This window comes from Sturnus vulgaris, chromosome 15, assembly GCF_052056855.1.
Source record: "Sturnus vulgaris isolate bStuVul1 chromosome 15, bStuVul1.hap1, whole genome shotgun sequence".
Lineage (NCBI taxonomy): Eukaryota > Metazoa > Chordata > Aves > Passeriformes > Sturnidae > Sturnus > Sturnus vulgaris.
Window position 1 is genome coordinate 12,454,641 of NC_142257.1, and position 20,512 is coordinate 12,475,152.

Genomic DNA, 20,512 nt, shown 5'->3' on the forward strand with positions numbered 1-20,512 from the left:
AGGGGAGGAGCCAGTGGCTATGTGGTGCCTCATCACCACAATATAAGACAGACATTAAAGCTATTAGAGAGTGTTCAAAAGAGGACAATGAGGATGAGGAAGGGTCTGGAGAAGAAGCCGTATGAGGAGCGGCTGAGGGTACTTGGTCTATTCAGCCTGGACGAGACTAAGAGGAGATCTTGCAGCAGGGTACAGCGGCAGATACCAATCTCTTTTCTGTGGTGACCAATGATAGGACTTGAGGGAATGGCCTGAAGTTCTGTGAGGGGAGGTTTAGGTTGGGTATCAGGAAAAGGCTCTTCACCCAGAGGGTGGTTGGGCACTGAACAGGCTCCCCAGGGATGTGGTCACAGCATCAAGCCTGACAGCGCTGAAGAGGCATTTCTACAAGGCTCTCGGGCAGTTGGTGCGACTCTTGAGAATGGTGCTGAGCCAGGGCCAGGAATTGGACTCGATGACTCTTGTGGGTCCCTTCCAACTCACTCTGTGATTTCCAGATGGGTTTAAACCACGATACTGCCTCAAAGCTAAAGCATCCCCTTCTGAGCCTTTACAGGACACGGCAGCCCGGACGTGCCGCACGTACCCTAACGGAACTCTGCCGGCCCCGAGCCCCAGGCGGCCTGGGGGGGCGGTGCGAGCGCGGCAGGCGGGGCCACCATGGCCGGGGCGGAGCTTCCGGGGCGCGGGGGCTGCCGGGGCGCAGGACGGCAGCGGCGACGGCGGCGTCTGGAAGTGAGCGCACGGGCGGGGGAAAAGGGGACGGCCGGGCCGGTGGCGTGGTATTGTGGCGGACTCAGCTCGGCTGAATCGGCTGACGCTGGGGCGTCGGGTAGGGGAACGGTTGCCCTAGAGCGTCTCCCTGGAAAACGTCCGCCCCCGGCGTCGCGCGGAGCTCCGGGCGGGAAAGCCCCGCCACCATCTCTGCCCCGCCAGGAAATGCCCTTTCCCCGGCCGAGCTCCCCCAAGGAGCAGCGGGAGGCACGAGCCCGAGCCATCGGCCCCGTGGAGCACCCCCGGAGTACCCATCCATACACACACCACACGGACGTATTTGCAGTGGTTCGAAGTTGCCTCCCCCAGACCCCTCCAGTGCCCGGGGCAGCTTCCACCCGTGCACAGCCCAGTGGTCTGTGCCCGCCCCATGGCGTGGGAAGGCTCGGAATTAGCAGGAATTAGGACAAGGTGGTGCTGGATATGCCTGTGAGAAACAGGCATTGGCAAAGCTTGCATGGTGTTAGGTGTTGCCGTACAACAGTGGGTTATCAAAGGGAAAAATATTGAGGCTTCTCTTGTGTTTGGGGCATTCTGAAAGCACGTGCATAGTGTTTGTGAAGTGGAATAAAGGGTTATTTGGGGGCACTGTGTTTATTTTAATGGTATGGCACTTAGCTTGGGGTTGATTAATTTCTCAGTTTGGAACAAATAAGGTTTTGCTTTCATATGTTTTGTACCTGTGCAGTAACTGAAGAACCTTAGTTGTGTTTGTAAATATATGTATCATATGTTGTCCTTGTTTAGGTGTTTAGTCAGCTTTCAGTAATCTATTGTGATTTCTGCCTACTGGTATTTTTCACAAAACTTTGTTTTACAGGATTTACAGTGTTTACACCTGTGACTTTGGAATATAAGTTGTTCAGCAGAAATGTCGAGGATTGAAAAAATGAGTATCCTCGGAGTGAGGAGTTTTGGGGTAGAAGATAAAGACAAACAAATTATCACTTTCTTTAATCCATTAACTATTCTGGTGGGACCAAATGGTGCAGGAAAAACGGTAATGTTCACTCAATGTTTGGATTTGAACTGTAAATAGGTCTCAAAGGCTTTAACATGTGAATAATAATTTCTACAGAAAGGTATTAATAATACTGCAAAAGTAATGCTGTTTGCTAATAAATATTGTGTTGTTTAGTGTTATTAGAAATCTACTTTCATGCCTGGAATTTGCAGAACACTGCTTGATATTTTTTCATAGGAAATTTATCCAGATCCTAATTAAAACTGCTTTTGCAAAGTATTGTATTTTAATGGTACTCAAAAATTAAAATGTTATTTCTCTCTCTTTACATATCTAACTAATTTGTAAATGTTTGGGCTGTTACTGTGGATTTGCCTGTACTCCATCTTGGTTACTCTAAATTTGTCTTTATAACTATATTCTTATTTCCGTTTTCTTAGACTATCATTGAATGTCTTAAATATATATGCACTGGTGATTTTCCTCCTGGCACCAAAGGAAAAACATTTGTTCATGATCCAAAGGTAAATCATAGTGACTAGATGTCGTCTGTGTTTACTCCTAAGTAAAATATTCCACTGCACTCTGTGAAGGAAACAGGGGTTCTAAAGTCATAGCCGGCCTTGAGCTGAAGTGAGGAAAAGCAGAGAGCTGGGGGTGATTAGAACATACCCCACAGCTGCAGAGGCACATATTCCTTTGGACCTTGAGAGGAATTTCTCTCATTCTGTTTTTTATTTTTTTGCTTCTACCAAAGGTTGCCAATGAAACTGACGTTAGAGCTCAGATTCGGTTACAGTTTCGAGATGTCAATGGGGAGCTCATAGCTGTCCAGCGCTCCATGGTCTGTACCCAGAAAGGCAAGACTCCAGAATTTAAAACACTGGAATCTGTCATTACTAGAACAAAGTAAGTTGTCAAGTGTTTCTTCTTATTTTGTCATGAATATAGGTTTGGATTTGATATATTTTTATGCATCAAATAAGAGAAAATTACATAATGTCCTCCTTGACATAGCTACTAGTGCTTTTAGATTATAATGATGTGTAGTTTCATTACTTTATCTGTTAGGTGATTGAAAAATCCCACATCTGATAGCCATGGTGTTAATACTTGCATTGATTTGAAAACTTTATTAGTAATAAGGGTGGTGAGGCACTGGCACAGGTTGCCCAGAGAATCTGTGGCTGCCCCATTTCTGGATGTGTTCAAGGCCAGGATGGGGCTTGGAGCAACCTGGGTCTTTGAGTAGCATCCCTGCTCGTGGCAGAGGGAATGATAAGATTGGCGGTATGGACGTTTTCAACCCAAATCATTCCATGATTCCATGATTGTAGGATACAGTTTGAAAGTATCATTGTGTGGAATATATAGGCTTTACTTCCTTTAGTACCATTTTCAGTTTCAGATCGTTTTTGGCCCCTATTTAACTCCCGTCTCCACTGTTTAACTATATTCCTTTTACTCAGGAGCTCTCCTGCCCCCTCTGGTGGTTCCTCAGAGTTCTACTCCGTGAGACGGTCTGACTTAGGAATTGGCAGTGTTAAGTACCTTTGTTGAGCACGGTAAATACGTGCTTAAAACTTGTTGTTTGATAAATTTTTGAGTGGGTGTGTTAGAATGAGGTTATACTGTTAAAATACAGTTCACTTTTTGAAGAACTTGCCAATAACTTCTTTGGGGATTTTCTTTATCTCTGTAGGCATGGCGAGAAGGTCAGTCTGAGTTCCAAGTGTGCTGAAATAGATCGGGAGATGATCAGCGCCCTTGGTGTTTCCAAATCTGTTCTTAACAATGTCATTTTCTGTCACCAAGAAGAATCCAACTGGCCGTTAAGTGAAGGGAAGGCCCTGAAACAAAAATTTGATGAGATCTTTTCAGCAACAAGGTTTTCCCCTTTTCTGTAATTAAATAAAAACTAAGTAAAAAATGTCTTCTCATAGAAGTATTAATAAAAATATCTAAGACACCGTTTCATACATCAGTATTGCCATATTGCCAAAGCAGCTTAAATTTTGCTTTTTTTTTAAAGGTATATCAAAGCACTTGAAGCTCTGCGTCAGGTACGACTGAAACAAAGCTTGAAAGTAAAAGAGTGTCAGACAGAACTGAAATATCTAAAACAGAATAAAGAGAAAGCACAGGAAATCCAGGATCATCTCAGCAACAGAGAAGCTCTGCTGGCTGCTTCTAAGGAGAATGTAATGTCAATTGAGAACCAGCTTGAGCCTCTAAAGGTAATTTCCATGAGGATTATGTTATACTTTAATACGAAACAATAAAAGAAGTGAAAGCTGGATGAATGTCTTAGTTAAAATCTTGCACTTTTGTATGTAATCCGTATGTATGTATGCATCAGAATCAAGCATGTCTCAACTCACCTGGCAGATGCTGCTCTAATCTGTAAACAGTCATTGAAGGGTTAAGAACAGAATTCTCATAGCAGCACTGGGTTTTTGTCGGTTTAAAATCTCTCAAATTTAGCTGGTATCTAGAACCCTTTTAAGCTGTAACTAAAACAAAAACCAAACTAAAACTTAATGTTCCCTATTTTTAAAACATATTTAATGAAACTGGAGGTTTTGCACTTAAAATAATTGAATATGGGGCTCATGAACTGATGGGATATTTTACTTACCAAATTCTTTTGCAGACCTCTCTGGCAGTAGTTGAACAGAATCTCACAAAATTGATGAGATTGGACAATGATGTTAAGGCCCTCGAGAGCAGGAAGCGGCAGATGGAAAAAGATAATCAAGATTTGCAACAGAAAATTGAAAAGGTTGCCTTTATGACAAAAAACTTAGATTATTTTACTTTATCAATCTAATAAAAACAGTTTTCCAATTTTGCTTGTTGCAGATTTTCCCCCTGTATTTCTTGTTACAGAAATTCTGCATGTTAGGTGTTAAACTCTTATTCCTTTAATTCTGTTGTGGTAAAAACTATACATTTTTAAAACATCAGTAATTGATTTATAAATTTGTATGTGGTGTACAGGTTTTTCAAGGAACAGATGAACAACTAATGGATAGATACCAGAACCACCAGAGAATAGTGAAGGAGAAGGAGAAGAGATTGTTGGACTGTAAGCGTGATTTAGATAGAGCCACTAAAGAGTGCCAGAGGTTTAACAGTGAGAAATCAGAGCTGCTTATTGAACGAGGTATTTTAAACTTCATTTATAGTCTTGTATGTTTTCTAATGAAATTAAGGTCTGAAATGGAACTACTTATAATTTAACTGTTCTGAATTGGACAAAACTCCTAAAAATGTGTATTAGTTCAGGTTAAGCTTCACAGTGGGGTGTGAGAATTTTGCTGGTGGATGAGTTTTGGTGTTTTTTCTCCAGGAGTTTCTAATGTGCATTTTTTCTGAGCTATAATTATAGCATGCAGTACATTTTGTCATATAACAGAGAAAAAGCATGAAAGCTGAATGCCCAGTATTCTCCATGTTTCGCATGGGGGCTGGGGACAAGTTGGAGGGCTTGAAGGTAATGCTCTTTCAATTTTGTATCCTTTCTTTGATCAATTATGGGAATTTCAGGAAAGCTGTAGTAGTTGAGTCACAGAATATATGCTTACATCAAACATGTTCAGGCTTCCTTTTTTTATGAGAATAATATTTTTAGTGATTTTAGGGGCTTGCTTTTGAATTATTGATTTATTTCATTAATAAAAATTCAGCTACCTGAAATAGCAGTCTCTACCTAGAGCTTTTTTTAATTCTGTAGCTTTTTGTGTTGTTCAAAAATACCTGAATGTTTCAAAGGCTTTCAACTTTCTTTGAATCCTAAGTGTGTCTTCTGCCTCAGCTTTTCAACATTTATGTCACATTTTCTTTTCGTGGAGGTCGTCTTCAACTGCAGGCAGATCGTCACCAAGAGCACATTGTGACCAGGGATTCCTTAATTCAGTCTCTGGCAGCTCAGCTGGAATTAGATGGGTTTGAGCGAGCACCTTTAACTGAAAGGCACATTGCTAGTTTTTGCAGGTTGGTGAAGGACAGACAGGAGAGAGATACAGAAGCAGCAGATCATGTGATGGTAAGAATTTTGTTGTTTAAGTAGTGTAGTTTGTGTGGCCTTTGGTGTTTTATTGGCCCATATGGATCTTTATGGTGCTGAGAAGAAAGTATTGATGGAGGGGAACTGAAGCTGGCTTTTCTAGAATTCTTGCTCATGTGTCGTCTTCATTTTTCCATGGAAGTTAGTATTGGAATTAGGAATGATCATCAAGGCTATTGAACAGGCAGTTTATCAGAGAGGTTTTTCTAGCAGTCTTCATGCAGGTGGATCACTGATAAGCTCAAAAACCTGAGGAAGAATTACAGTGGGCAACTGGTATAAAAATAAACAACTTTTTGTTGAAGTTATGTTCAAAATAGAGTTGGTGTCACAGTACACTACTGGTATGATGCATCTGCGTTTTCCTATTAAAAACATTTCAGCAGATAATTTTGGACAAGTTGTTTTCTCAGTTATTACAATGTTTTACTGTGGTATATTGGCACACTAGTGTGAAAAAGTATTTTAAAATATTTTCCCGTGAAAAAATAATGAATATATTATTACTGATCTTCTTTCAGAGAGAATTTGCTCAGAAAGAAGCAATGAAACAAAAACAGGTAGATGAAATAAGAGACAAGAAAACTGGATTAGAAAGTACCATTGACCTGAAATCAGACATCCAGAAAAAGAAACAAGCAGAGCTGAAGAATGTAAAATGTGAATTGCAGCAGTTGGAGGGGTTTTCAGACAGGATTAGTGAGTTGGATGAGGAGATTGGCAAGATGGTAAGTTAGTGTGTAATTGAAGAAATTATAGAAGCTTGAAGCAAAAATTTGTGGCTTTATCATTAAAAAAATATACCAAAACCCATAACCCCCCCACTTGATGTTTACTCTTTCAGATGTGTTTCTGCCCTTTTAATACCCTATATGTTTTGTCTGTTCAGATAGTGCACCCTTTGGGGCAGGGTCTGTCCACTACCTTGTTTTTGTATAGTCCACACATAGAATGTGCTGTTTCTGCTTGGTGAGTTGTAAACAGGGTAATAGCACAACTGGCAATTAGGAGATTGGCTGCTCTGAAATTATTGGTCCAGGGACTTTGAATTGAAAGTTCCATACTACCTACATTTTTGGAGATTACTTCAGATAAGACAGTCATAACCAACTAATCCATCTCACAGGCAAGTTAAGTTACAAACATTTTATGTTCCAACTGAACAGCTGATTATGCCTTTGTAGCCAAAAATTTTATGTTTGTTACCAGAGTGTGAATTCTGGTTGACTGTTTTTTCTAGCCTCCTCACTAGGGTAATTCCAAATTTAATATACAATAGATACTAATATGCAGAAAATCAAACTAAGTATGAGTGAGCTTCTGGTAAAACCATGAGCAAGTTGGGGCAGTACTTCCAGGACTGCATCCAGTATCTGCCTGGAGCTTTCCTTGCCCCACACCGATGTCACAGCCTTTGTCCTTTTGCATGTATTCTTTACAAATCTTGTGTCTTTCCTGTAAAGCTACTGATGCTCCTGCCAGGCAGCTGAAGAGGTGTCTTCTGTTTCTTTAGCTAGAAGTTTATTGATTTTTTAATTATTTGTGTCTTCTGGGCTTTTAATTTTTGTATAGGAACATGAGCTGGAGAAGGCTGAGAGGAGCATCAATGCAGAAACACTGGAACAGGAAGTACAGACTCTGCAAAATGAGAAAATAAATCTGGACAAAGCTCTTAGGCGGCTGGATCAAGAGATGGAGCAGTTGAATCTGCACACCACAACAATTACCCAGATGGAGATGCTGAAGAAAGACAAAGTAATTTTTTTATCAGTATCTCATAAGAGAGGGATATGAAATTGATACAGTCCCTCCAACATTTGTGTATTTTTCAGGTGTTTATCAACAATCAGATGTAGAGGTTCTGTCTGACTTCATATAAGCTATTACTAAATTAGCTATTAATAAATGCTGTTATTAAATAGCTATTAGCTATTAATAAATGCATTGACAGTTATAAACCTGAAGATAGGAAAATTTAATTTAAAATGCTTCATTTCCCCAGGCAGAGAAAGAAGATCAGATTAGAAAAGTAAAGTCAAGACATTCTGAGGAGCTAACATCACTGCTGGGATACTTTCCCAATAGAAAACAGCTTGAAGACTGGCTTCATGGTAAAAATAAAAAGATTAATCAGACAAGGGATACTCTTGCAAATCTTAAGTAGGTATTAATTTAATCGATTATTTCTCCACAAGTTTTTATGTAATTATGAATTCAAGTGTTAGAAAGTTTAATATGTTCAAAATACTTTTTACTTTAATTCATTAGTGTTTATTTAGGTATCTGCAAAATCAGAGAAAACATCCTGCAGAGTTCCTGTGATATAGAGCTGATAGTTTGTGCTGGTTAATAAAATCACAACATTTGTAGTGTGTCAAAGGCAGCACTAAAAGCAGATAGCAAAACAGTGATCTGGAGCATCCTCAGTTGTTTGTACTAATTCTAGTTGAATGAATGTATCTGGGGCTCGAAAGTGCTGGTCATCTGACTTTCTTATAAGTCACAGACTGGTTAGTGACTACATCACAAATTCATGTGTGATTACTTGTTCCTGGCTTCACTGGATTATAAAAATATTATATAAAACAGAAAGCGTAGGAATTTTCTCATCAGTAATAATCTAGAAAACAAAAGGGATTTAAAATTAAACACGCTGTACTTGGATGAATAAAAAGTTAATGCTCTAGATTGTCTGAAAAATCAATGAAGAGGAACTGGTGAATAGTTTTGTAATTCCAATTTCAGATTACCCCATGGTCTTTGGTTTTGCTTAAACAGTCTTAATCTTTGTGTTTGGGTAATAAAAGAGTTTTTGCATTAATATTTCAGCAAGCAACTGGCATCAGTAGAATATGATAAAACTTATGCCAGTAATGAGCTAAAAAAAAAAGAAGCCCAGTTGTCCTATCATGAAGCAAAACTTTTTGATGTTTGTGGAAGTCAGGATTTTGACGGTGACCTGAGCAGACTTCAAGATGAAATTGAAAAAAGTTCCAAGCAGCGAGGTAAATTAATGTATAGTTTTACCTTTTCCCCTGAAATACTAATTTAGGTGATTATGCAGTGTTTATTCAATGTAAGTCTTCTCTTTGTTTTTCACTCAGCTGTGCTTGCTGGAGCCACTGCAGTTTATTCACAGTTCATTACACAACTGACAGAGGAGAACCAGTCTTGTCCAGTTTGCCAAAGAGTTTTTCAGACAGAGGCTGAACTGCAAGATGTCATTAGTGATCTGCAGTCTAAACTGCGCCTTGCCCCAGACAAACTGAAGTCAACAGAGTCTGAGCTTAAAAGAAAAGAGAAAAAACGTGATGAAATGATGAGTCTTAAACCACTGCGGTAAAGTACTAAGGAAACCATATTGTTACAGGCTGTATTCTTTCAAATGCTTGGGTTTTGATTATAAAAAACTATGCAGACATCAAGGAGGCTTTATTCTAGGGCTGATGAATTAATTTCAAAATGTCATTGTTGGGATCAGTATTTTAGGAGAATTGGAGAATATATGAGGGTTGAGCTTTTGTTCACAAGAGGGCACTCTTGTTTAGTGTTTTGTACCTTCTGAGCACTTGCTGTAAGTTAAAAACCAAAAGAGATTTTGTTTGCTTGTTTGTATAATCTCACCTGAAATGAGAGATTTATTATCTTAGCTGGGTGTGTAACATAAGCTTAGTTAAATGTGGGCAAGGTTAAGGAGATACTATTTTAGTTAAATTTAGTCCTCCACTACTAAATCATATCATGGATTTTGTGATCTTGAGTGTCTGCAATTTATGCTCCTGTTTCTGACCAAGGGAATTTTAGGGATTTATATTTTATTTAAGGCGAACTGTAGTTGAACTCCAAGATAAGGAAATTCCAGACCTGAGGAACAAGATCCAGAATGCAAACAGAGATTTAACAGGCCTGAAGAGTGAGATAGAAGAACAGGAATCACTCCTCCAGACAGCTTTGTCTGAGGAAGAAGGTGCTAAAGCACATTTACAGGATATAACTCTGATGGAAAGGTATCAGGTATGCTTTGGTAACATTTTTAAGATACTCACTTGCATTTAAATATGTAGTTATTCAGTAATATGACAGAACTTTGAGGCTTGTATTTTACAATATTTCCGAAAGCAGTATAACATAGATGAACTTGTACTAAGAAAACTTCAATTTATGAAAGTTTTTTTTGAGCACCACAGAGTCCCTTGAGTTTTGATTCAATTCTGTGCTATATGAACTGAAAAAAGAGGTGTAATCCAGAACTGAGCACAACCACAAGTACACCAAAGTGTTTTCAGTCCTCATAGTCATTATAGGTCACTGTATTCTCAGCATCTCACATGTGTTTCCTGGTTCTGGTGCCATCTGAATATATGGTAAAGGGTAAGAGAAATCCTGCACTTCTTATTATTCTGGCATAGGAGACAGTCTTGAGCAGTTTTCATGCCTTTATTGCCAACACAAAATCTTTGGTTGACTGAGAAGAACCTTCAGAGGAGCAATGAGGGAACCTGGGGCCCGGCTGAGACTAAGAGCATTTCACAAGGTGGAGACGTCAGCAACTCCTGAGGCTCCAACACTGCCAGTGTTGCAGGGATAGATTGCACATGGAACTGTCCTGATGTGGGCTGGGGATGTTAAAGGCATCCTTATTGACTTATTCCATCTACAGTTAGGAATTCTAATTCCTAGCAGCTGACATAACCCCACTGCTAATGATGTGCCATTGCTCTACAGGAGAAGGTAAATTTGAAGCTCGTGAGTGCCTCAAGCCCTGGGCTTATTCTTCTATTCCAGAGGTGAAAAAATACATTGTTAAACAATAATACAGTAGTAATGGTACTTTTTCTTGTACTTTCAGATTGATATTAGGGATGCTGAACGAAAAATTGCTCAGCAGGAGGCTAAGCTGCTAGGCGTCGATTTAAGTAGAACAGTGCTTCAAGTAAGCCAAGAAAAACAAGAGAAAAAACACTTGTGGGATACAAGTAGGTCTTACAAACCTGTTATTTCATTTTTATACTAAAAGTAATGTTCCAAAATTCTTGCCATTAAAATTTTAGTTTATTTTATTTATGTTCTCAAATAGTTGTATTTTCCTAGTTCATTGTTACTGGTTTTTGGAGTCGTAACAGCTTAAATTAGAGATGAATTTTCATAAGGATTGCAATAATGGTTTTAATAAGAGATTGGCTGTTTGTTTTCGGCTGCAGTTACTGGTAAAATTGAGTTAAATCAAAAACTCAAGCAGGACCAGCAAAGCCAGATTCAGCAGCTGAAGAGTACACTTAATGAACTCAAAGCAGAGAAGCTGCAGATCGTCAGCAGCATGCAGCGGCGGCGGCAGCTGGAGGAGCAGGCTGTGGAGTTAACCACTGAGGTTCAGTCCTTATGCAGAGAGATCAAGGTTAGAAATACTCTTAATTGTTTAACACTTAGCTTTGCTGGCCTTGAAATAAAAAATAATAATTTTGTCATACTTAATATTTTCTCTAGTCCTAGGCAATGGGATGGATTTTTAAATGTGTTGCTATTGTGTATCTTCGGGAATTTCCAGAACGTTTAAAATACATATTTTCATATTTTCACATTTCCTTGTTTTATTACACACAAAAAAGAATTAAGAAACCACATTACTTTTTTTACTGCTTGAACAATTACTGATCTTTACCAGAATATGAAAATCTACTTTTTCCAACTACTTTACAGGAAGCTAAAGAGCAGGTACTTCCTTTGGATGCAATGTTAGACAAATTGCAGCAGGAAAAGGAGGAACTAGTGAATAAAAGGACTGCAAGCAATAAAGAAACACAAGAGAAGGTTTGTTTCCTCTCAGCATAGCTGTGAGATAGGATTAGATGTTGTTTTTCAGGCTTGGGTGGAAGCTGTCATACTGAGTTTGCTTTTAGGAAACATCAGTGACTCCAGGAGATGCTATAGATTGATAGAGCTTTTAGGGAAGGAAAGGAGATGTCAGTCAGGACATGAACTCAATTGTAATTAATCTTTGGTAGTCTTGAAAAAAGACTTCTTGGGACATTTGACTATTTAGTGGCTGATGGCATTCAAAAGCCCTTCCTAATAGACCCAAGAGGAACAGCAGGGATGACCATCACCTGTCCTTGCCAAGAAACACACTTGTTATTCCTAGGTTAAGTGGCCCTCATTCATTTTGGGAAATATTTTCATGCTTAAAAGAAGTACTGGGATTTTAGAAGCTAAAAACTTTATTAGAAAACTAAAGGAAGTTACAATAAGGAATTGTACTTCGGTGGTAGTGTTACGCATTATCTTTGATACAGAGCCTATCTCTTCTTGGACATAAGACAGTATTTCATTTGAAATCTTTTCTCTGCAGATGAATGGCATAAATGAGAAAGTTAAAGATATAAACAAGTACATGAAAGAAATTGAAAACTATATTCAAGAAGGAAAAGAAGACTATAGAAAGGTAATCTAAAAAACAGTCAATAAAAAGTTAGCATCAAAAGCACTTTAGTTTTTAAATCATATACCATTTTCTTCATATTTTTTTAGCAAAAGCAGTTTGAACTTGATGAAGTAAATTCTCAATTGGCTGCCTGTGAGAAACAAAAGGAAAAGATAAGTAAAGAGATGGAAATGACCCGACAAGATATTGACACTCAAAAGGTGGATATATTATTTAAAGTATATTTGGCACATTTGAAATAATTCCTAGTTTTGGTTTGTCTGCCTATGTCTGCAGTGGTGTGAAATTAGCTTCTTCTTGGTTTATTTGATCAGTTATTAGTAAGGATAGCTACTGTACATGCATTAGGCTGAAAATAGTCTTGAGATTTGTATTGCAAATTTAAAAACCATTTATCTCTAACTATCATCATGTGGTATTTCTAAGAATTAAGCCTGGTGGGATACTAGTCAGCATTCTCAGGAGTATCTTTAAGTGGAGGATACCTGCATTTATAAGTAAAGTACAAACTGCAGGTACCAAAAGTTGCTTGCTACTCTAGATTGATCATGTTCTTGAAATTCTTGTGTGTATGTTTCATTCCTTATAGGAAATATGTCTTTCCCCATTCTACCCCTTCAGTTACTCTCTACTGTTGTAGAACTGATAGGGAACTTGGTTAAATCTCATCCTTGGTTAAAACTACTTGTCCTGGTTGAAACATGCATTAATATTCTCAAAAAGAATCACTCTTGTGTTCACTTGTGATAGTAAACACTGCTAAGTGTTATTCCAGTTTGAAAGATGAAACAATACTGCTGATTTCCATTATACTCTATTTCTAGGGCAAGGAAAGTTCTCACTTCGACAATTTTTGTTGTTGTCAATTATTTTATGGTTGCAGCATGTTTCAGAGTTGTGTAGAACTGATACATTGTAATTGATAACCAACATACTGAAACATGATACAATTTATTGCTTTCTCTGGTGCTAGATACAGGAAAGGTGGCTGGAGGATAATCTCACTTTGAGGAAGCGGAATGATGAGCTGAAAGAAGTTGAAGACAATATAAAACAGCTTATGAAGGAGATGGGAGAAATGAAAGTCCCCCAGATGAAAAGGTAAGCACCTTCAAAACAGAATGGTGTGCTTTGCACAAGAATTCATTGAACATAGGAATGTTGTAGTCACTGTGTTTTAGTGTGTCCTGATTCTCTTTTTGCCCCATTCATGTGGACCGCTTCCTCCTTCACACCTTTGTTTGTTTCATATCCCTATGACGACCGTGTAAATGACTCAGTGAAATTATACACTGCTTCTGGCTAAAAATAGAGATACCTGCTCATACCTGTTCCAATCCTTTTCATGATGTTTACTGAGAAATCCACATTTAAATAATTCATGCTTCTGGATGAGAGTGTTTAGTTTTTGTTTTCAGTCTGCTCACTTAGCTCCCAGCAGCAAATTTTATATTTACTTCAGTAGTTTAGTAATAATTGCTTAGATAATAAACACTTTAGAAAAGTAATTACCCCTTTGCTGGTTCTTGCATGTGAAATATTTATTTAACATGCTAGAGCTTACCCAATAATTAATTTTACTTTACTAAGTATCTTTCTATAATTTTTTTTTTTGTTCTACATAGAGCGCTTTAGCATTTGAACTTGACAGCTTGCTTCTCTACTCAGAATAGTGATTAGAATATGTTCTTAATAAACTTAAAACTTTTTATTTCAATAGTGTCTTCATTTCAGTGGCATTAGTACTATAATTTTAACTGTTATGGACTTTATAGATATGATACAATGAACTGTTGTTTAACATAAACTCAAAATTAAAACCCTGATTAAAAAATTGAAGCACTAAATACAAAATACTTTCAATTATTGAATATCAGTTATGGTTTCACAGTGAACAAAAACATTTGGAGGAAAAAATAGAATCTCTGAAAAGGAACCATCACATTGCACTTGGCCGCCAGCATGGGTTTGAGGAGGAGATTGTTCGCTTTAGAAAAGAGCTTAAAGAGCCACAATTCAAAGATGCAGAAGAAAAATACAGGGACATGATGATTGTCATGAGAACAACAGAGCTGGTGAACAAAGATCTGGACCTTTATTACAAGGCTCTTGATAAGTAAGTATTGCCAAATGAGGGAGATTCTTAAATGTTTTCATCCTTATTACTACTGATAACCTTGATGCAAAAGCCGCTTTAAATTTCAGGCTTCCAGGGTAACTTAGAGTAAATTGATATGATTTCTTGAGAGAGATAATTTCTCTTTATAAATTCTGGCGTTTAAATATTAAGAAAACATAAGGTGAGACTTCCTAAGTAAATTAATGAAACTCTACTGGAAATTACACATCACTGGTATGATGTAGGAAATTTGTAAATTAGTGTCTATAATGTACATATGTTAAATGCATTGATGGTAATGATTGGAATTTAATACAATTATAGATAAGTCTGATGTTTGAATTCCCAATTCTCTGAAATACTTATTTGGAATTTTTGGTTGTACGTGTTAGGACTTAAATTTGCAGTACAGCAATAGGAGAGAGATAAGGAAAGGTAAAATCGATGTTTAAATCCTTCATTTTTAACTTGAGCCCTTCTACTTTAATTCCTGTAGCAATATATTTTAGCGTCTTGTGGTCATATCTTAACATGCATAAGATATGCCAGGTAGATTTGTTTCCCATGGCATTTTTTCAGGTGAATGTGTCTTAAAGAATATCACAGTGCAGTGGGGGTTTTTTGCCCTTTTCCAGTGTGGGTGGTTTTGTGCTTATATTAAAGAAAATAAGATCATAAGAAACATGTCTGGCATTTGATGGAAAGTGTAGCAAATTTGTTCTCGTTTCTGTTTCCTCTGGAAGCTTGTTTGCTAGTCTTGGATTGACTGAGCAAGAAGAGCATCTCAAAATTGGTAACCGTATACAAAATAAAACGTGTCTCCCTAAATACCCTGTTTGTTTGGTTATAATGATGGAATAGCAGTGAACAACTTGATGGACAGTGGGAGAGGATTTTAGAATCAATGGATGCATTTCAGGAAATAGAAAACTGGTGCTCTGTGGCAAAAAGATGAATATTAGGAATTAAAAAAGAGAGAGAAAGAGAAACATTTTGACCACTGCAGTCTTGAATAAACTATGGAATTTTAGCCTTCTATTTGAAAAGGTTTACTAGTGCTGGAAAAAGGAGCATGGAAGAGTATGTTGTTGAGGATACAATATAATGGTCAAGAAGAGAAACAAAATAAATGAGAACTTTCCAAGTTGAAAGGACATTTTAGAGAAGCCCTGTTCTAAGCTGGTTTGATAATAGCATTAAATAAAGTAAACATAATATTAGAATGTATGCTAATCCGGAATTTATTGTGTGGAGATATACAAGTTATTGGGAGGGTGTGTCTTTCCTTTCAGTTGAAATGGAAATGCACTCCAAGAATTTCCTTTTTAGAATTTTTTGGTATGGTATCAAGTCATCTATTGTTTCTATTTAAGGCTAAACAGGAAAACAGTCTTGTAATTTCAAGAAAAATAGATAAGCATCACTTAGTGGTAATCGTCTGAATAATCAGCAAGACAAAATGCTAACTCTAATGGCCAAAGCTGTATCTGTGGCTGGGAAAACCAACATTTTGAGTCTTCCATGCTATCAGATCTTTATTGACTCTATTTAGAGATTTATGATAAATATTGATGAGGAATGCATTCTTGGGGTTAAGTAAATAGCTGAAAACACTTCATTTTTACTTAACGAAACCTATTAGAGTTGATACCTCAGTATTCCCCAGAACAAGTGGAAGAGCAAAGGTAGAAAAAGCATATGTAAAAGTCCATTTCAGAAGGGTATTTTATTTCCACCACATTTTTTGAAAAAAGACATTGCCATAAAGTGAGTGAGCATTTTTTTCATTACAGAGTAGCTTTTCTGTAAAAAGCCGAGTTAGAAATGCAGTGTCCTCTCCTTTTCTGAGTGTTTTGTAAGATTTCATCTGTTAATGAACTAAAGTCATGCTGCTATGTTAATCAGAGAAATAAAAATTATTAATGGTATCCTGTGTTACTCTTGCTGCTGAAAAGTAGTTCTTGTCATAATGTCTGTTTAGGTAATTACAAATTACATTCTTGATAGTAATTCTCTGCTCTGAGGAGACTTCATGTTCTCTTTCCTGCTGTTGTTTGCCCTGTTGATGGACTGTGCCAAGGAGTAACACTCCTGTTCTGGAAAGCCTAACATCAGATTCATCTTCTTGGTGTCAGGCTGAAAAGAAACCTCACATATAAATCATAATCTCTTAAAAAGTTAGGTAAAGTCATTCTCCACTGAGTGATTGCAAATATATAAGTTGTCATTACTTTCCTACTTCTTAAAACCGAGCTGTTGGCATAGAATTATTTACGTAATGGCATGTTGTTACTCCTTAGGTACATCTCTGTCCAAAATAAATTAAAACAGTATTTTCTATATTTTTAGTGAAAGTATAAAGGGAATGGAAAGGGAGCTGCCACCTGCCTTAAAGCCTCTAGCAGTCCGTAGCAGTCCATGGTTGCATATCTAACAATTTACATTTTTTGCTGTTGTTTTTTAGAGCAATAATGACATTTCATAGCATAAAAATGGAAGAAATTAACAAAATAATTCGGGACCTATGGCGAAGCATTTACAGAGGACAAGGTATGTAATAATTTTTTTTAAAAGTTTTACCCCTATGTATCCATTTGATATTGAGCACTGCATATTGGAAGAGTGTTTGTTCTCAGGATAGGGAATAGCTGGTTCCATTCTAAAGACTATATCTGTTCTTCACCACTATAATCTTTTTATTGCACGTTATATAGTAACTTGCAGGATAAATAGAGTTAATTTTCACTTTTCTGTGGTTTCCAAAGGTTAGGTTTCTTTGACACAGGACAGTGCATGAGTTCATTCCTTCCATTTTGGAGAAGTTAATTTGCAAGATAGATCTATCGTTGGGAGTTCTGGATGGAATTTTTGTTGTTACTACATATTATATCTCTCATCTCCCATTAATCCTATGAACTTTTTCAGGATTTTTGATAATGTACGAGCTGTCTCCTTCCCATTTTCAGATATTGAATACATAGAAATTCGCTCTGATGTAGATGAGAATGTCTCTGCCACTGACAAAAGGAGAAATTACAATTACAGGGTAGTAATGGTGAAGGGAGATACAGCACTGGATATGCGAGGAAGATGTAGTGCTGGGCAAAAGGTAATGATTCTTCATCTTCAGTACACAATAACACAGATTCTGAAAACTGACTCGAATGAAGAGAAGTCAAGTTATCAAAGAACAGGCAGCTCCAACTCTAATTTATTATTATGTACAGCTTCACTCTGTCTGGGTGTTACACAATATATGATTGGACATCTGAACCCTGCTTTGGGCTGCCAAAACCCATTGTTTCAGATGGGCACTAGGCTGATGCCTTGCAGGAGTGAAGGGTTTGACTTCCTTCTGTCCTCAAGTTCAAGTCCTCCCATTTTGTCTCTTCCTAGTTACCACTGAGGTTACCTCAGCTGTTGAATTGCTCCCCGTTTTTTTTTCTTCTTTCTGAGCCCTTGGTCTTCTTTTTGCAACTGCATTTACTTCTTAGTTGATAGGACTTCTCTTCCTCCAAGTTATGCTGCTTTCACCTGCTGCTGACTATAACCTTTCAGTTCATGTCACCAATATCACAGCTAGCTATACTTCTAGGCATTGCATTTCCTCCTGTGCTGTCAGCTCACAGCTCTGTGGTTTACCCATTCAGCTTCAGTAACACACACTGGCCAAGAGGCCTGATGACACACCAGCTGTGATAATACCTGTGGTCAGAGGTTCATCACAGTTAACCACACCCACACATGTTGAAGGTTGTTTCCACCTGTCTGATCTATTAAATGTGTCCTCTCCTAGTGTAGTTTAGGATGTTGCATTGGAGTCCTATGTAAATGAGAGTGAAACTTGAACAAATTTCTTAGCTAAAATTCTGAGAATTCTTCTTTGATCATGGAATGTGATGTCAGCAGTTATGATAATAGGAAAATGTTTTTGGCAGCACAGTTTCCATTGAGTGTTCTGTAGTTTTTAGTAGTTCAGAAGATCTTGTAAATATGATTATGCATGTTGATGCAAAACTAACATAGAAGGTGGTAAATCCTACTGTCTTCTATTTTAGTAAAAGGTCAGGAATTCAGTAACTCAAACTTACTAATATGCAGACAGATTTCCACCTGCTGCAATGAGGTGGGCTTGGGCAGAGTGTAGGGGTAATGTGAATGGCAATGTCATAGCGTCTTTACCTAAGATTAGAATACTTAGTTCCAGTGTCTTCTGAATTTTGAGTACTTCTTTGCAGAGTCAGTCTTTGAATTCAAACTAGAGGTTTCAATGTAGTTTTTCAGTAATTAGTTAGTTATGGTCATTTTGTGAGCTGTCAGCACATTGTTCTGTAAACTTCAATCACAGTTTATAATGGCATTAAAAAACAGGTTATTACATGTAGATCCTCTTTAAACAGTTTGAAGCTTGAGATTTTTGTGGTTTTTCATTTCCCTCAGGTGCTTGCTTCTCTCATCATTCGCCTTGCTCTAGCAGAAACATTCTGTCTCAACTGTGGCATTCTGGCCCTGGACGAGCCTACAACCAACCTTGATCGAGAAAACATTGAGTCTCTGGCACATGCCCTGGTAGAGTAAGTGAGGTCAACCTTGTGGTGTTTAACAATGGGTATTTTTCAATACCCATTTGGCAGTAATGAATTATATTTTAAGACGGTATGTCTTTGTTGTGAGTAGTTTTAGATTCCCTCTCTATCTGGAAAAGAAAAAGGTATTTCTTACATAATTTGAGGGGGTTTTTATGTGGGTAAAAAAGTGGGTAATCAGCATTAGATTACTTGATGTTTCATGTCATTCGTTATCAATATTGAAGTATTTTTGTGCTATGTATTTGCAAGTTCTCTAGTGCTAACATGGGATCTAGGTAAATACACACTCAGTGATACCTTTTTGCAGGATAATAAAGAGCCGCTTACATCAACGCAACTTTCAGCTTCTGGTGATTACTCACGATGAAGATTTTGTTGAACTTCTGGGACGTTCTGAGTATGTGGAAACATTCTACAGGATAAAGAAGAACACTGACCAGTGCTCTGAGATCATGAAATGCAGTGTCAGCTCGCTAGGCTCCTGTGTTCATTAGAATGCCAAGTAATTACATATTATAGACAGCCTAACCTGTTACATTATACACTGCCTGACTTGATAGAGCTCAGTGTAGGTGTCTGAAAATGTAGTTCCTTCCTTCATATCATGTTCTGTTGAAGATTTGTAACAAATTTAGCCAGAGTCTGAAACGGTGAGACTTTTAAACTTAACATTTCTATATTTCTGTGCCTGGACTTAGGAATCACCATAATTTGAAAGAATTTAAATGAACACCACACAGTTAAATTCTGATGTATTTTGTGCTTTAAAAGTGAAAATAAAGTTGTGATGTTCTTTGCACGTGTGCTGAGGAGGGGAGATCCAGTTGCAGATTCTCTGGAATAGCTGCAGCTCTGCCCGTGGAATACAGCTTGCTCTCCATCTCTGGCAAGGTCAGCACTGATGGTTGTCGCTTTGGTTGAAGGTGTGTTCATTGCTACTCACCTAATTACCCAAAATTGACAAGTTTCAACAAGAGCTTTTACTACTTTCTCTACAAGGTCACCTCCCTCTGGCTGTTCAAAGACAGAATCTTCCCCAAGTCAGTTTTGCTTCAGAATAAAATAAAGGCCCATCTCTAACCAGAGGAATGACTGAATTCTCTGCTCAGTGCATTATGTCATGTTCTGATTCTTCATGGCAGTGTATGCAAATAGGAAAATGGAACATAAGTGTTTCAGAGATTTAGTATGGATGCTGAGCTTTGGCTGCGCTTCTCTGAGTTCTTCCCGAAGCTCTTTTCTTTGGTGTGACAACAGCCAGGAGCCCTGCAGCTTGGAAACCCCAGGGAACCTGCTTCTCAATGGGAGTGACAATGGAAAGCCATGGGGCTGGCCTGCTGCAAACATTATCATGACAAGTTCTGAGATTGGACAAACCATGCCTTGCTGCCTTGCAAGCCCTGAGGGAAAGAATTTATGTGTCCCTGTTTCTTTATAAGCAAGTCAGGGGCTAACTCTATTCTTGGTAGGAGTCCACAAGCTGTACTTGCCATTCTTTAAATCTTTGCAATCAGGAGTTGATGGGCTGACCCGACTCAGAAAATGGTTTCACAGTTTT

The 20,512-nt window shown here is 38.0% G+C and overlaps 1 protein-coding gene across 3 annotated transcripts; it reads left to right on the plus strand.

Annotated features, from left to right (window-relative positions):
• Positions 1 to 648: 648 nt before the first annotated feature.
• RAD50 (RAD50 double strand break repair protein) lies at positions 649 to 19,753 on the plus strand. 3 transcript variants are annotated; one of them, XM_014877338.2, is made up of 26 exons: positions 649 to 735; positions 1,595 to 1,774; positions 2,179 to 2,262; positions 2,496 to 2,647; positions 3,441 to 3,626; positions 3,771 to 3,975; positions 4,392 to 4,520; positions 4,739 to 4,904; positions 5,593 to 5,786; positions 6,329 to 6,535; positions 7,380 to 7,562; positions 7,810 to 7,967; positions 8,637 to 8,812; positions 8,912 to 9,146; positions 9,632 to 9,821; positions 10,657 to 10,783; positions 11,009 to 11,202; positions 11,505 to 11,615; positions 12,154 to 12,246; positions 12,333 to 12,446; positions 13,220 to 13,347; positions 14,138 to 14,362; positions 16,830 to 16,915; positions 17,332 to 17,474; positions 18,806 to 18,939; positions 19,262 to 19,753. In XM_014877338.2, exons 2-26 carry the CDS (start codon positions 1,646 to 1,648, stop codon positions 19,446 to 19,448), a joined length of 3,936 nt encoding a protein of 1,311 aa, XP_014732824.2. In that variant the 5' UTR covers positions 649 to 735; positions 1,595 to 1,645; the 3' UTR covers positions 19,449 to 19,753. The 3 variants fall into 3 exon arrangements, with proteins under 3 accessions (XP_014732824.2, XP_088029908.1, XP_088029907.1); XM_088173782.1 differs by having other exon boundaries at positions 18,806 to 18,934; XM_088173781.1 differs by lacking the exon at positions 12,333 to 12,446.
• The last annotated feature ends 759 nt before the right edge of the window (positions 19,754 to 20,512 follow it).

What these genes read in the sequence shown, in the direction of transcription:
- RAD50 (XM_014877338.2), top strand. Translation starts at nt 1,646, where the DNA reads ATGTCGAGGATTGAAAAAATGAGTATCCTCGGAGTGAGGAGTTTTGGG. An exon ending in TATTACAAGGCTCTTGATAA is followed by an intron (nt 14,363 to 16,829) that starts GTAAGTATTGCC and finishes GTTGTTTTTTAG; the next exon opens with AGCAATAATGACATTTCATA. An exon ending in CTGGCACATGCCCTGGTAGA is followed by an intron (nt 18,940 to 19,261) that starts GTAAGTGAGGTC and finishes ACCTTTTTGCAG; the next exon opens with GATAATAAAGAGCCGCTTAC.